The sequence below is a fragment of the Elephantulus edwardii genome, unplaced genomic scaffold (genome assembly GCF_000299155.1).
Source record: "Elephantulus edwardii isolate Elephantulus edwardi_28Jun2011 unplaced genomic scaffold, EleEdw1.0 scaffold00082, whole genome shotgun sequence".
Lineage (NCBI taxonomy): Eukaryota > Metazoa > Chordata > Mammalia > Macroscelidea > Macroscelididae > Elephantulus > Elephantulus edwardii.
Window position 1 is genome coordinate 389192 of NW_006399832.1, and position 16942 is coordinate 406133.

The 16942-nt window shown below is 41.0% G+C and overlaps 1 protein-coding gene across 1 annotated transcript in view; it reads left to right on the top strand.

Annotated features, from left to right (window-relative positions):
• The window catches only part of IQGAP2 (IQ motif containing GTPase activating protein 2), a 392955-nt gene that overhangs the window by 254182 nt on the left and 121831 nt on the right, over positions 1-16942 (top strand). Inside the window, exon 13 of the mRNA XM_006889829.1 lies at positions 12934-13024. Within this exon, the coding sequence (XP_006889891.1) occupies positions 12934-13024 (91 nt within the window). The remainder of the gene's footprint in view (positions 1-12933; positions 13025-16942) is intronic.

Below are 16942 nucleotides of genomic sequence, written 5' to 3' on the forward strand. Positions count from 1 at the left end.
TGACATACTTTGGACATGTTGCAAGGAGGGACTGGTCCTTGGAGAGGGACATCATGTTTGGGAGAGTGGAGAGACGGTGCAGGAGAGGAAGACCCTTGATGAGATGGATCAATTCTGTGAGTGGAGTGGTGGGAATGAATGTGTTTGATACAGTGAGGTTGGCACAGGACAGAACGGTGTTTAGGACTCTTGTACATAGGGTGGCTATGAGTCACAAACAACTCGATGGCACATAACAACAACAATTAAATTAAGGGAATTGAGATAGGAAAACTGTGCTGGATGATGATGATGATGATGATGATGATGTTGATGATGATGACAGAGATCCTGATAAGAGGTGTCCAGGAGAATAAAAGTCAGAAAAGAGACTGATAATGTTGCATTGCTGACATTAAAGGTGAAAAATGAACTCTGAGCTAAAGAATGCAGAGAACATCTAGAAATGAAAAAAGAAAGAAAATAGATTCTCCACTAGAGCTTCCAGGGCTAACACAGACCTGCCAGCACATAATTCAAGGACTCTGACCTCCAGAGTTAAAAGATAATAAACTCATGTTTTGGGGTGGGTTTTTTCATTTTTCTTTTTTTGTTTTCCCTTCTTTTTTCTTGTTGTGTACCGTCAAATCAGATCCGACTGGCACAGGAAGAGATGTCCCTCCTTCTCCAGCGAAGCATCTGGTGGACTCAAACCACGGGCCTTAGGGATTGCAGCACGTCTTCTTGTTACTAGGTCACCAGAACTCCCCAAACCCATGTTGTTTTAAGATACTAAGTTTGTTTTAATTTGTGATATCAACAGTAGGAAGCTAATCCACTTGTGATTTGATTTGGGTTTAAGAAGGCAGTGATTGATAGTGTAAAGAAAAGATTGGAAAGCTTGAGGGAAGGAGAGTTGGTTTAGAGGCTATACTGTAATCGTTCAGACCAAGATGATGAGTTATGGATGAAAGCAGTGGTGATAAAAAGGAGATAAATGTGAGAGAGTGATGAGGCCTTCTGATTTCCTCACGGGGGTACTGAAGGAGAGGCAGAAGGCAGGGTGCCATGTGGTTTGGACTCTGCCATGACTTGTAGAAGGAGGATGCCATTAAATGGGGGGAGGGGCAAAGGAGCAAGAATGGGCAGAGGCAAAAATCTCACATTTTAATATTGCTGTATTTGAGTTGTGAGTGGAATAGCTAAAATTACCAAAGTCGGAAGATTAAGTACTGAGTCTAAAATACCAGGGACTCACATTGTTATTACTGGGTAGGTGCTGTCAAGTAGACTGGCTCGCAGCTGCCCCTGTGTGCGAGGGAATAAAGTGCTGCCCGATTCTGCATTCTTCTCACAGCCCCTCCTGTTCTTGAGCTTGCTATAGTCATGTCATCTCCTTGAGGGGCTCCCTCGCCTTCACTGACCCGCTCCTTTCCGAGGCATGATGTCCTTTCCCAGGAACTGGCCCCTCCCCAGAGCATGCCCAAAGTTTGTGAGAACAAACTATTATTAGACACTATTTTTGTGTCTAAGGAGCGCTCTGGCTGCATGTCTTCTAAGACAAATGTGTTTGGATTTGGTTTTGGGGTGTTTTCCCCCCAATCTATGTATATTCCATACTCTTCACCAGTAACAAAATTCAAAGGCATTTCAAAATAGCTATGCAGTTATTAGTCTGCATAGAAGTTGTGTGTGTCGAGATTATATCCTTTCTCCATATGACTGTTCTAAGTTGTTAATATACAGAGTTGGAACTGACTCATAATTGACCCTCCAGCTGATTTTCAGAGGCTGTTAATCGTATAGAAGGAGACAGCTCATCTTTCTCTTACAGAGCCATTGGTGAATTCGAACCATGTGCCTTTGGATTGGTGGCATAACTATTATTAGAGCTCCCAAGATCCAAATTGTGGTCTTTTCATTTACTTCCTATGCATCTGAAAGTTGAATAGTGAATAAGAATGAAAGAAGAAGAATCAGTACTTTCAAATTGTGGTGTGAGGAGGTGCCAGTCCTTGGAAAGGCATTGTTATTGTACTGTGTACCATTGAGTCAGAACTGACCCATAGCTGACCCTCCAGGAGGTTTTCAGAGGCAGTTAATTGCATGAGAGGAAATTACCCATCCAACTCGTGGACTTAAACCATATTTTTTTGAGATTGCAGCACAGCTTTTTGCCACTAGGGTGCCATAGCTCCCTTGGAAAGGCATGCTGGAAAAAAATAAGAGTTGAGAGGAAAACCTTCAATGAGATCTATTGACGCAGTGGCTACATGAGAGAGCTTGAGCATGGTGGAGACTGTGAGGATAGCACAGAGCAGGGCAAGGTTCAGATCTATTGTTCAAAGAATTGTTATATGTGGTAGTCACCTCACCCATACCTAACACCAACAACAAAGAGGTTTTAATTTAAAAGGATTGTATCCTTTCTTCATACCTATTCAGTTGGTTGTTGTTGTTATGTGCCGGTGAGTTGCCTGCAACTTGTAGTGACCCTATGTACAACAGCTCTGAACCCTGCTCTATCCTGAGCCAACCTTTTGTCTCTGACCCACCTACCTCATTACCCTACTCACTGCGTCAATCCATCTCATCAAGAGTCTTCCTCTCTTGCTCTGTCCCTCCACCCTACCAAGCATGATGTCCCTCTCCAAGGACTGGTCCTCCTTGCAACATGTCCAAAGTATGTCAGATCAGACAGAGCTTTCGATTATTTTTTCTCCAAGGAGCAGCCTGGTTTCACCCTCTCCAGGACAGACTTGTTTGTTCTCCTAGCAGTCCATGGTATAGTCAGTATTCTTCTCCAGCACCACAGCTCAAAGGCATCAATTCTCCTTCTATCATCCCTAGTCATTATCCAGCTTTCTGATGCATAGCAAGTAATTGCAAAGACCATGGCCTTGATCAGGCTCACATTAGTCTCCAGACTGACATCATTGCTCTCCAGTACTCTGGAGAAGTCCCTGACAGCAGACTTTCCCAATGCAATTTGTCTTTTATTTTCCAAGAGTCTTGATTGTGGAGCCAAGCAAACTTGGTATGCTGAGGAAATCTTTGAGAAGCTGGATTTTATAAGAGGAATGTAGCATCAACAACCTGCATTGTACAGATGACACAACCTTGCTTGCTGAAAGTGAGGAGGACTTGAAACACTTTCTACAAAAGATCAAAAACTACAGTTTTCAATGTGGATTACATCTCAGCCAGCTAAGACAAAAGTCCTCACCACCGAGCAGCATCTTGATAGATGAAGAATAGATTTAAATTGTCAATATTTCACAGTGACTAGGGATGAGAGATAATTGATGCCTTTGATCTGTGGTGCTGGAGAAGAGTGTTGAATATAACATGGACTGCTAGGAGAACAAACCGATTTGTCCTGGAGAGGGTGAAACCAGACTGCTCCTTGGAGGCAAGGATTCTGAAGCTTCGTCTGACATACTTTGGGCATGTTGCAAGGAGGAACCAGTCCTTGGAGAAGGATGTCATGCTTGGGAGGGTGGAGAAACAGTGCAGGAGAGAAAGACCCTCGATCGATTCAGTGATTGGGGTAATTGAAGTGGGTGAGACAGTGAGGTTGGCAGGATAGAGCAGGGTTGAGTACTCTTGTACATAGGGTCACTGTGAATCACAAGCAACTCTCTGGCACATAATAACAACAGCAGTCAAAAAATCAAAAGATGTATTGCATTGGGAAAGTCTGGTGTCAAGAACTTGTCCAAAATCCTAAGGAGCAATGATGTCAGTTTAACAACTAAGATGTGCTTGATTCAATCCATGGTCTTTTCAGTTATTACTATGCATCTGAGAGCTGAACAATGAATATGGATGACAGAAGGATAAATGCCTTTGAGTTGTAGTATTGGAGAAGAGTACTGAATATCCCATGAACTACCAAAAAAAACAAATAGGTGTGTCTTGGAGAAAATGCAGCCTGAGTGCTCCTTTGAAGGAAAGGTAACGAAGTGTTGTCTCACATGCTTTGCGCATGTTGCTAGGAAAGACTGTTCCTTGGAAAAGAACAACATGCTTAGAAAGAGAGGAAGACTCTCGTGAGATGGATTGATCCAGTGACTGCAGCAATGGGCTCAACTGTGTCAGAAATTGTGAGACTGGCACTGCATAGGGCAGGGTTCACATCTGTTCCTAGGATCCCTTAGAGTCACACTCAAGTTGATGGTACTTAACAATAACAACAGTTGAGATAATCTAGGGACACATATAAGAAGAAGCTAAGGATAAACTTTAGAAGAAATTACTTTGTTTTTCTTCCTTTTTTAAAAACTTTCCAAAACATACTTATTTACTTAATGTTACAAGAGTGAACTGTAAGTCTGCTCCAACTCCACCACAATGAGTTTAAGGGTTTGTTGTTTTTTTTAAAAATTAATTACAAGGTAGCCCTGGTGATGCAGTGTGTTCAGTGTGTTCATTACATGTTGCACTGCTAACCAAAAGGTTAGCAGTTCAAATCCAACAGCCACTGTGTCAAGAAATGACTCCTTGTAAAGGAGAAATCCTCTGTTAACCCAGTGTCAACTTATAGCAACCCTCCTGGTTTCAGAAGCTGTAAATCTTTAAAGGGACCATTACTTCTCTCTTGCAGCACATAATGCATTTGAACTGCTAGTCTTTCAGTTAATACCCATGCTACCGGAGCTGCTTTTCAAGGAGAGAAGAAACAAAGAATTGTCAGAGGATGAAATTAGCATGATGACTTATGATTTAGGAGTAAACTTTTGAAACTTAGAATCTTATCAACCACATATCATAACCGCCTGACTGGGTTGGCAGCACAACTCCTTGCCAGAGCTCCCTATATTGCATATAAATATTAATAACCATAATTTTCTGAAAAGACATTTCCAGAGATAAAATGAGCTTGAATAGTCCAATTTATTTCTCATTATACTATTTGTTTTTTTCCATTAAAAATACACAAGCCTAGGGGTACGTGGTTCAAATCCACCAGATGCTCTGCTGGAGAAGAAGAGGCAATCTCCTGTACCAGTCAGATCTGATTTGATGGTACACACAAAAAATAATAAAATTAAATTTAAAAAAAATACACAAATGTGTGGCTTGTGTTGAAAATTCCAGCCTCCAACAAGGCAATTCTGGTTTGTGGCAACCCAGTATGTGTTCAGATAGAACTGACCTTCAGAGGGGTTTTTAAGGCCTCACTTTTTCAGAAACACATTGCCAGACTTTTATCCCAAGGTGCATCTGGGTAGACTAGAACCTCTACCTTTCTGGTTGGCCAGTTATTACTGGACTCTGTATGTAGTCAATATGGATTCAGGATCTTTCTATATGGAAACAGGGTCTCTCAAATTACCTTAAGGTGGCCTTTGATCCTAAACATACCTCATAATTATTGCAGACGTCAGTGTTCTGCCTGTTAACGTTTTCCACGTGACTTCTGAATTCCTTCTTGTTGAATGTCTAAAGTTAGTGTTTGGTAACCTGTTTCTCATTCAGCCTTGGTTTCTCTTCCTGCTCTAATCTCTAGCACTTAGCCCCAGGGAGAAATCCGAGCTCCCTCTTACCCTGAGATTGCGCAACTGCCTTCACTGTGTAAAACATGGGGAGAGTTTTTTTCTCAACCAGTGAGGACATGAGGGCGATCCGTGTGACCTCAGGAATGGTAGGTAGCACAGTTGAAGAGAAGGAAAGGAAAGCGTGGGAGGTGACCTTTTTCTTGCAATTTCTGAAGGCCTATTGTATAAGACCACAGAAATCCTTCTGCACATTTTTTTTGTGCTTTGGAAAAGCTCTTCCACCCAACATCACCCACAGAAATGTGCCTTTAAAGATAGATGCAAAGTTGGAAGAGGAGATAGAGGAGGATTCAGAGCTCTTGTGCATAGGGCCGCTATTACTCATAGTCGACCTAACGACATATAACAGCAGCACACTATACAAGTAATTTTCCTGCAGGGTTTGATAAGATTGCTGCTGAAACCAATAGTCTTGTCAGTTTTCAGAAATTCCTCTGGTTGAGCAAGACATCAAGCCTGAAAACAAAATGCCAGACAGTCTATTTGCGAACAGCAGCCTGGGTTCCATTTCCTGCGAATTCCAGATGGGGTGCAGCCTAAAAAAGCCTTTAATTCCTTGCAACCTAGTTTTTCTGAGAATGGCCCTCATTATTAAATTTTATTTTTCTGAAAGAGTAGAATTCTTTATACAGGTTGTCATTTGGCATAAGGCTTCTGAAATGCCTTTCTGAGGAAAGGTCATAGGGAGGGACTAAGCCCAACCTTCACCCGCTACTAAATAGATCCTGCCTTCAGTGCTTCAGGCTCCCTCTTCAGTTTCACCAGCATCCACTGACATTGACAGAAACATCTCCTCTAACCTGTGTTCTCTGCAGTCCTGCTGCTCAACATCAGGCTCATCTACACCCAGAAAGAACACTCACCCTCGTAGATTCCACACATGTGCACACCTCCCTAAAGCTTTCCATGGCCTCTGGGATGCCAACTATCAGTTATGCTAAAGCAAAAAACCAGACCCTGCCATCAAGTTGAGTCTGAGTCTAACTCCTCCACAGGATTTCTGAGGCTGTAAGTCTTCATGGCAGCAGACTGCCTCATTTGTCTCCTGTGGAGCAGCTGGTAGGTTCAAACCCCCAAACTTTTCATTAGAAGCTGAGTGCTTGGGTGATCATGTTGCCAGAGCTCCTTGTCAGTTACATTGTCAGCTATTGATAACCAGCTCTCACCATTCTTACAAAGGGGGGGTTCCCCTCCTGTAGCCATCCCTCACTGCCCCCTTTCTGTCTGCCAACGGTGTTGGCTGGGAAGTGGCATGGCAGTGGAAGCAGTCACAAATGCAATTGCTCTGGGACCAACAGGTTATGGGCTAACATGGTGAGAGGTAATCTAGGAAGTTGAGTTAAGGTTGGGGAGATCTAAATTCTAAAGTAAAAAAGTCCTATGTGAGAGTAAAATAACTCCTTCTTACCACTGAAAGTCAGAAAGGTATTTCATCTGGAAAATCATTAACTTATTTACATCCCTAGCATTTGAAAACAGATGTTTGTCTGGCAATGTTCTTCTCTCGATTTTGTTCATCCTAAGAGTCATAAATTAGGACTTTTCTTTTTATCCCTTGAAAAAGTGCTATCTTGCCTAGTTACAGGAAATTCTTAGAAACCAGCAGCTTCTCACACACACACAAAAAATTGGTTTTACACTTAACTGTCAATCTCTAAAATCTGATTGTGACACAAATTTGAGAACCCTTACATCTGCATAAATAAAGCCAACAGGCTGTATGTTGATGCTTTCCTGATTTTACCCTTTAATAGGAACTTAATAGTAACACCCAAAACGCTGCCTTTGGGCATGTTGTTTGTGTGAAATGCAGAGAAAATTGGGTTCTTTTGACTCAATGCCCAGCATACACCAGCACACCCCTGCTACCCCATAAAGAAAGAGCTTACCACTTTGACAGAAAGTAGGTGGCAGAAGCAGGAGTCCTGCAGCTGTGAAGATGACCAGAGTTTTCATTTTGAAGACCTGAGTTACTTCTCAGATGGTATTAGATATGTGGAGTTAAGGAAGGCAGTTGGGAGCACGGTTTTGAGTCGGCCCCATGTGCCCACGGAAATTGGAAGTCTTGTCACAGGAGAAGTTTGCTGCCTTGTGCTGTGCGGCAGGAAACTCGCCGGAGCCCTCTGCAGGGGAAGGGTGTGACCCCATGGATTGTCAGCACTGCTGTGACTCAGGCTGAGCCTCCACCAACTGGAGCAAGCGCACTGCATGATCCCCGTGGAGGCCCTTTAACTCTTCCCTACCCTGCTCATCCTTCTCGAATGGAGGCTGTGTAGTGAGGTACACTTAGGAAAAGCAGAAAGCACACAGGTCTTTACAGAGGGCAGCTGAGGATCAATGCCCAGTGACTGTTTTGCATCTGCTCAGTCTCATTTTTTACCCCTTGTTAAAGTGCATTTTGTTCTGCTCTGTATTTGAGCAGTAGAAATGACCCTTTTTCTTATCTTTACAGATATTTTAAAAGTTAATTCTTAAACTCATTCAAACTAAAAAAAAAAAAAAAAACACAACACCTCATTGCTGGCTAGTCAGAACAGACTATAGCTGACTCTCCAGCAAGTTTTCAGAAACTGAGGAGAATTGCCCATATTCTCCCTCCCCTTGAGCAATTAATTGGTGGATTGGAACCACATGCCTCTGGGTTAACAACACAACTTCCTGCTGAGTAGGCCGCCTTGAGCTCATTCCATAATTATCAATAAAATCAATCATGGAAGGCGAGCATTTGCAAGAAGTCAAAAGTGGATACTTAACTCCCTTGAAAATCTCCCTTAACATCACGTTGGTTTGAATTTATCATCAGAATTTGTCCAGAACTTGATTTTGTGAAGTTTGGTTCTTGTATCTTACTGCTCGTTTGCTTACTTATTTGAGATGTTTTGTATGTTTGTTTGTTGCCACTGGTTAGTATGTCCTGAGCCTTTAATTCTGTAGGGCTAAGTGACTGAGGGACCTAAAAAAAAAACAAAAAAAAAAAAAAACGCTATTTCCTGAATCTAAAAATCATAATACAGTGTGGAAGGATGGAGAACCCCTTTATGCCAGGAGTACTGAAGAGCAAATCTCCAGTTAGCTTTTACTTATACTTATATTTTAAGTCACTCCAGAAAGAAAACTGTATTACAGTACGTTTTCCTGTAACTAATGGGATAACTTCAACAGAGAAATAGCATGTTTGTTACCAGAGCCAAAGAATGTAAATTCCTCACAAGCCTTCAAAACTGAAGAGTAGAGCTAGGAATTGATCTGTGTGAACTTTCAAGTACATCTCATCAAACCAGTATTTTTACACAGTAATATCTGTGCTCACTACTTCAGTTGTATATACTGTTTGCTAACACATATTAAGAAAGTATGCTATCTTATAGAAATAAATTATAACCAAAAGAAAAACAAAACCAAATGTTAAAGGTACATTTTATTTACTTGAAATAATTCTTTTACATGTCATCTAAATTCATAAAATTTTTCTTTCATTGCACATGACCTACTTCCTGTTCATGTAACCTACCAGTAATTTGCATGTTGAACATAACTGTTTATCTAAAGGTAAAGGTGCGGTGATTCATAACAATCACATTATTTTCCGTTTTAGGTAATGTACTTTGAAAAGGACACTTTGAGTAAATTTCAGTTTTTACTCACTCTTGCCTTTGTACTTAACTCTGTCCTCAGTTTGTTGTTAGGAACACTTGAACCGAGTACAACTCATAGCCACCCTATGAATGACAGATTTGTGCTGTCCTTTGCCATTTCATCATTTGAACTCATTGTTACAGTCACTGTATCAGTTCATCTCATTTAAGGGTCTTCCTCTCATTTATCCTCCACCTTTCCAAGCCTAAAGTCTCTTCCCAAGGAATTGTTGTTGTTGTTATGTGCCGTCAAGTCACTTGTGACTCATAGTGACCCAGTGTACAACAGCCCTAAACTCTGTTCTGTCCTGTGCTAATCTCATTGCCTTTGACATACTCATCCCGATTACCCCAGTCATCGACTCAATCCATCTCCTAGAAGGCCTTCCCCTCCTGCGTTGTCCCTCCACCCTCCCAAGCATGATGTCCTTCTCCAAGAATCGGTCTCTCCTTACAACATGACCAAAGCATGTCAGACGAAGACTCAGAATCCTTACCTCCAAGGAGCAGCCTGGTTTAACCCTCTCCAGGATGAAACTGTTTTCTTGGCAGTCCATGGTACTCTCAATACTCTTCTCCAGCACCAAAGCTCAAAGGCATCAATTCTCCTTCTATCCTCCTTAGTCATTGTCCAACTCTCTGATGCATAACAAGTGATAGCAAAGACCATGACCTGTATCAAACACACCTTAGTCTCCAAAGAGACACCATTGCTCTTCAGTACTTTAGAGAGGTCCCTAACAGCAGACTTTCCCATCACAATATGTCTTTTAATTTCTGGCTGCTGGTGCCAAGAGTGTTGACTATGGAGCCAAGCAAACTAAAGCTGTGAACAATCTCAGTCTCTTCACCATCCATCCTGATGCTGCCAATTGGTCAGTGGTGAGAATCTTTGTCTACTTGACAATGAGCCTTAATCCATATTGGAGGCTGCAGTCCTTGACCTTCTGCAGCAAGCGCTTCAGGTCCTCCTCAGTTTCAGCAAGCAGAGTTGTGTCATCTGCATAACACAGATTGTTGATAGATCTTCCACCAATCCTGATGCCGTATTTCTCCTCACAGAGCCCAGCCTCCGAGATGATCTGTTCTGAATACAAGTTGAAAAGGTATATTCCCAAGGAATAGCCTCTTCTAACAACATGCTCACTGTATGTGAGACTAGCGTCACCATCCTTGCCTCCAAAATGCCCTCTGGCTATACTTTCTCCAAGATAAATGTTTGTTTACTGTGTCACAATTTAAACTATGGTCTTAAATTGATTTGAAAATGCATTCAAAGTCTCTCTTTAACTCGCCTGTACAGATAATACTTGAAACTTTAAAGAAATATTATCATTGTCTTCTCATCTGGTTCATTTTAGCTGGTGTATCTTCTGTAGTATTAACTTACATAAGAAGAAGAGTAAACACCCTTCAAAAATATAAAGGCACACATTAATAAACTTGTATAGAACTTTGTTTTTAGATAATGGAATGGAGAATATTGTGTTGTCTTTGGGCCAGGAGAAACAGAAGAAGGAAAAAAAAATTCCTGAGTGTTCCCACCCCCATTCATTATTCTGCTAGTCTTTGCCCTCCCGTCTTGTTTCCTGTTTAAATCGTCCCCATCCATTCTCCAAAGAAATGGAATGTCTTAGTAACAGCTGATGGGTCCCAAGTGGTAGGTCTGGCTGGAGATGGCTGGGGGAACAGGGCTCAGCCTTCCTTCACCAGAAATTTCTTTCTATCAGCCTCGATGTTGTGGGATGATAGAACTGCAGACATTTTACCTCCTTTTCAGAGCTCTTTCCATACACTTTAGCCTCTGAGGTAATCGGGGTTAGATGCCAGTCAGAGAAGCAGCAGAGCTAGAGAACCGTCTTTCTCCTTCCTGTCCGCATTCACCTAGAGTCGTAAACGAGAGGTTGGTTTTCCAGAGCACCCAGTGGGCTTCAAGCCCAGCATCAGGACCTCCCACTCATCCTTATCTTGCTTCAGGATTTAGGCTGTGATACTTTCTACTGTACACAAGCAAAGATTCCCAATTTTCAGAAACATGGAATGTCTCATCCTCCCTAAAAAGATTTAATTTATATCTCTGATAAAAAAGTTTATTTGCCATCTTGGGCAAGTTTTTTTATGAAGCATGATAGCTGGTTGGAACTCACATATCATAAATTCTGTGTTAACTCTACATTGGAATTAACCAAAGAGAGAGTCATAAGGTACTTCAGCCCATTTTAATTGCTGCTATCACCTCTCTGAAACCATCCTTAACTGCCCAGTCTTTCTTCCTTCTACAGCTCAACCCTCCGACCATGGTGTATTTCTTCTTAGCTATTTCTAGATACACATTTATAGCTAGCATTGTGCTAATAACTTTATATTATAATTATTTTTTATAATATTTTTTATTCATTGTTGCACATTTTCTTCCTCTCTTTCCCACAGCTCACCCCATAATGCAACCCTTGTTCCAGATTGTTGTCATACATATAATGTGTAATCATATTCCTTTTGGAGAGTTCTTCCCCTCATATACTCTATTGCAATGTTCATTATCTATCCACTCTTTTCCCATTCTCTCCCCAACCTCCACCCTGTCTGTCCTATTTTGTAACAACAGTGTTATGCAGTATTTGTCCTTCTGTGACTGATATGTTTCACTCTGTATAATGTATTATGCCCTCCAGGCTTCTCCATGTTGTATAATGCTTTTCAAGTTCATTGTGTAATGTTTACATTTTAAGTGTTGCATAATAGCCCATTTTGGGAATGTACCATAGTTTTCCTATCCATACCTATCCATTTGTTAATGGACACATGGATGTGCATACATCTGTTTGAGCAGTGGCTCTGGTGTTTTTAAGGCATATTCCCAGTAGTAGAATTATTGAATCAAGTGGTATTTTTCCAACTTTTTGATAATAGCGCCAGACCACCTTCCATAGTGGCTGTACCATTTTACATTCCCACCAGAGGTGGAATAGAGTTCCAACTTCTGTACAACCTCACCAGCATTTTTTGTTTCCTGCCCTGTTGAACTTTGCTATTGTTGCAGGGATGAGATGATATGTCATTATATGTTGACACATCTGTCTCTCCTACTAGCTTACTAATCACCATGACTTTATTTCTTTTTTTGGTTTTGTCTCTGTAATCAATAAATGCCACACATCACCATGTATTTCTCAAATTTCATGTTTTTCCTGATATCCTGGCCATTTTGGCATGTAGTTTGGAAACCACAGTGATTGAGCAATTAAAAGAGGGGAGAGAATGTTTAGCTGGAACAGTCAGGGGAGCCTTTGTGGAGGAGGTAGCATTGGAGTTGCATTCTTAAAAACGAGGGGAAACTTAGTCATAGGGGTGTGAGACGAAGTCAGGGCTAGGCAGCTTCATAGCACCCCACAGGGATTGGGATGAAGGGGTTCTATGTTTCTTTATATCTACAGTGTAAAACCTTTGAAGGCTCATATGCAGAGGAGGAAACCATCTCATTCTCTGTGGACCACTGTGGTAGAGAACAAACCTGGAAATCAGCAGATGGAAGACCAAGCAGTGCAACAGCTTATGAGGAGACAATGAGTGCCTGCTGGTCAGATTGCGCCTGTTGCCTGAGTCCCTTTTACAGGACAGAATAGTGTTTGCTCTGTAGCAAGCAGCTAAAGAAATCTGTGGAAACTAATGTAAAGTGGCTTCTGGAAAGCATGTATTCATTCTGTTTCATCAGCATTCACTGTTCCTTTTTTCTTTTTATTCTCTGACATTGTTTCCAGGATTCTGAAGGTGTTTCTAAAGTTCTTTGGCTGGAAGAGATCCAGCAAGCAATCGACGAGGCCAACAGGGACAACGACAGAACCAAAAACTGTGAGCTCTCACCCTCCTTCCCTGCCAAACTTACCTTTTTAAAATTTACTTAGAGGCTTGAATCCTGGAATTCTTAATTTCTGGGAAGATTTAGACTGTCTTGCCAAGATTTGTTCCTTTTGTGTATTTTCTAAAACCAGCAAGAACACCATTCATCTGACTGTCTGCACTACTCTGGTGGCTCGAATGTTACTGTGATGCTAGGATCTTTAAGGCTGGTATTCCAGTTACCAGTAGGGTCACCGTGGTGGACAGGATTCAGAGGAGCTTCCACAGTAAGATTGACTAAGAAGCTGGCCTGGCTATCCTTGCCAGACCTAGAAAGCCCTATGAAGAACAGCAGAGTGTTGTCTGGCACTGTGCCAAAAGATGCGCCCCCTCAGGATGGAAAGTTCTCTGTGCAACTGGACTAAATCTTTCATCCAGTTAAGGACCTTTAGTTGTTGATGTGACTTAAAATAACAAGAAATAGCTGCAAACATCCATTAATAATTCGAATCTAGGCTGTAACTATGAATCTAGGAAAATAAGCAATTGTGAAAATCAGATACAAAACATAAAGACTTAGTGAGTTGTAATGGCCTGTTAGCCATTTTTTTTTTCTGTTAGCCATTTTTAACCAGAAGTTCATATGACCTACTATGTCAGAAATGACAAATTGAGGAAGAATGGTATTACATCCATCTTCACAAAGAACATTTCACACAACACAGCATGGATGAGTCTTGAAGACATTATGCTGAGTGGAATATCTCAGTTACAAAAAGACAAATATTGCATAAGCCCATTATTGTAATAATAAGATCAAGATGGGAGGAGGAGAGAAAGATTGGTATAAGAATAAATGGATAATGAAAACTGCACTGGACTGGGAGAAAGGAAGGACCCTCTGAAAGGAGTGGATGATTGGAAATCATGTGTATGACAAGTAATAGCCTTACAAGTGGAATGGGGGTAGGTGGGGAGAGGAAGTGTGCATGGATGAATGAATACTATTAAAAATGTAAAAGAACTTAAAATTTCAAATTCTGCCATGAGCTGCTTGCTACAAGCTATAGGATACTATGCTTACACATATAAGACCTATGCATATAACAGTTGTTCAGATGTACACACCAACTAGTGAAGTAAAAAATTAAGAAACTGAGGATTTCTACCAATTTTTGCAGTCTGCAGTTGGTCAAACTTTTAATCAAGATGCATTAGTAATAACTGGTGACTTGAATGTGAAAGTTGAAAACAAAGTTGGAGGGTCACTAGTTGGAAGTTATGACCTTGGTGACAGAAATGAGATCAGAGATTATATGATAGATTTTTGTATCACCTATTCCTTATTCACTGCACATAGCTTTTTTAAAAAAGCATACACTTTTTCACATACATGCATCTTCCCTGATGAAATTGACTACATTTGAAAAGAGATCATGGAAAAGCTCAATATCAGCAGGGAGAGCAAAGCCAGGGACCAGTTGTTGAATAGACCCATTAGTTACTCACAGGATTGTTCAACTTGAAAATGAAGAAAATAAGAAACAAGTTTGGTGGTGGTAGTGGGGGGGGGTGGAGGGGGGGGTGTGCGCCATCAAGTCAGAACCAACATATAGCTGACCCTTCAGCAGGTTTTCAGAGGCAGTTAATCACACAGGAATAGAATGCCCATCCTTCTTCCACAAAGGAACTGGTGGATTCAAACTGCATGCCTTTGAGATTGCAGCACAGTTTCTACTACTAGGCCACCAGAGCTTCCCAAATATTTTTAATTTGTCTCACTTGAACTTACAAACTCTCAAGAATAGAGATTCAGTACATTGAGCATTGATGAATAAAGATAAGATTAGTTGTGGGATAACATCATCCATAAAGAAAGGGGGGGGGCGACCAATAACATGGACAAAAGAAAAGACCAAAATAAATGTCAGAAGATATTCTGGAATTTGCTTTTCAACTACTCAGAGCAGAGGGAAGAAATTATTAAATAAGAAAGCTAACAGATCATTTCCAAGCGACATTTGAGAAGACAAAGCAAAGTATAATGACAGGTGCAAAAACCTGGAAGTTATAAACCAGAAGGGAAGATCTTATTTGGCATTTCTGAATCTGAAAGATTTGAGGGGGGGAGGGAATCAAGCCACTATTTGCAGTACTGAAGCAAAATATTGAATGATGCAGAAAGCATCAAAAGAAGATGGAAGGCACACAGAATTATGATACCAAAAATAATTCATCAACACTGAACCATTTCAGAAAGTACCATATGATCAAGAACCAGTGGTGCTGAAGGAAGGAATCCAAGCTGCAATAAGGATTGATAAAAATAAGAGAATGCCAGTTGAAGTGTTTCAACAAACACTTGCAGCTCTGGACATGCCCAGTCTGTCCCACTTTGTCCATGCCAAATTAGCTATTAGGGCAACCACCTGGAAGAGATCTATGTTTGTGCCCATTCCAGTAAAAGGTGATCTAACAGAGTGTGGAAATTATTGAGTACTACCATTAATATCACAAAAACAAAAACCTTTGTTGAAGATTATTGGAGGGGAAAATGTCTGAAGCAAGTACACTGTCAGAAATTCAGGCTAGATTCAGAAGAGGCCGTGAAATGAGGAATATAACTACTGGAGTCAAATGTGTCTAGGCTGAAAGCAGAAAGATGTTTACTTGTATTCTCTTGATTCCGCAGAGACATTTGACTGTGTTGGTCATAATGAATGATGGAAAGCACTGGAAATTCCAGAACACTTACTTGTGCTCATTAGGAATATGTACACAATCCAAGAAGCAGACCCTGGGACAGAACAAGGCAGTAATACATGATGTAAAATCAGGAAAAATATGCATCAAGTCAGGTCCTTTTTCCATAACTATTCTGTATGTATGCTGAGCAAATAATTTGAAAAGCTCTACACTATATGAAGAAGAATGTGACATTAGGACTGGAGAAAAATTCATTTAAAAATTGCATTAATACAAGTGACACAACCTGGATAGCAGAAAGTAAAGACTTGAAGCCCTTAGGGAGCATCAGACTGCAACCTTCAATGTGGATTACAGCCAAACATCAAGAAAACAAAAATCTCCACTACTTGGCATATAGACAACATCATGATAAATGGAAGAAAAATTAATGTTGTCAGGGATTTCCTTTTACTTGCATCCATAATCAAATACCTATGGTAGCCGCAGTCAAGAATCAAAAGATGTATTGCAGTGGCCATATTTGCTGAAAAGACCTCTTTCTTTGTTTGGTGTTTTTGGTTTTGTTTTTTTTAAATTGTACAAAACATGTATGTATATCCAAGGGAGTTAGGGGTGGGAGCAGAAGGGTGAGGATGGGTAGGGTTGCACAGTTTTGATGGTTAGAGGGAAATGAGAAAGATCTGGCAGAGACCAGAAAAGATGGGATAATAGTAGGCGTAGTCCAATGGTGATTTTTTTTTAACAAAGAGATTGTCTTTCTCTTGTGGGTTTCTCACTTGGGAGTAGGGGCGCAGACTATCTGGCTGCTTCATGCTGAACAAGTGCATTAAGATGAAGGGGAAGGGGAGCTCACTTCAACACTTTACTGGTAGTCTTGAGTTGAAGTTGCATGCCTTCTTATTCAGTTAGAAGATATTTTCATGATGTTTTCAGCTCTCTGGACTGCAAGCTATTTGCATGAGTGAGAACAGTGGTAGGAGCTGGCTGAACTTTGAAGCTCCATCTACCTTTGCTTCCTTAGCTGGCAGTTACATTTCCCTTTTGTCTCTGGAACCGGCCTCAGGCTTCAGGTTCTGGAACAAGACTCAGTGTTCAGTTTACCTATAGAAAAGTGAGTAAACCTAGAAAGGACAAACTTTTGAGTTATAAAGAGAAGGGCTTTGGAGGTGTTACTTACAGGTATACTGGAGGAGGAGATGGAGGAAAGTGGCTTAGATAAAG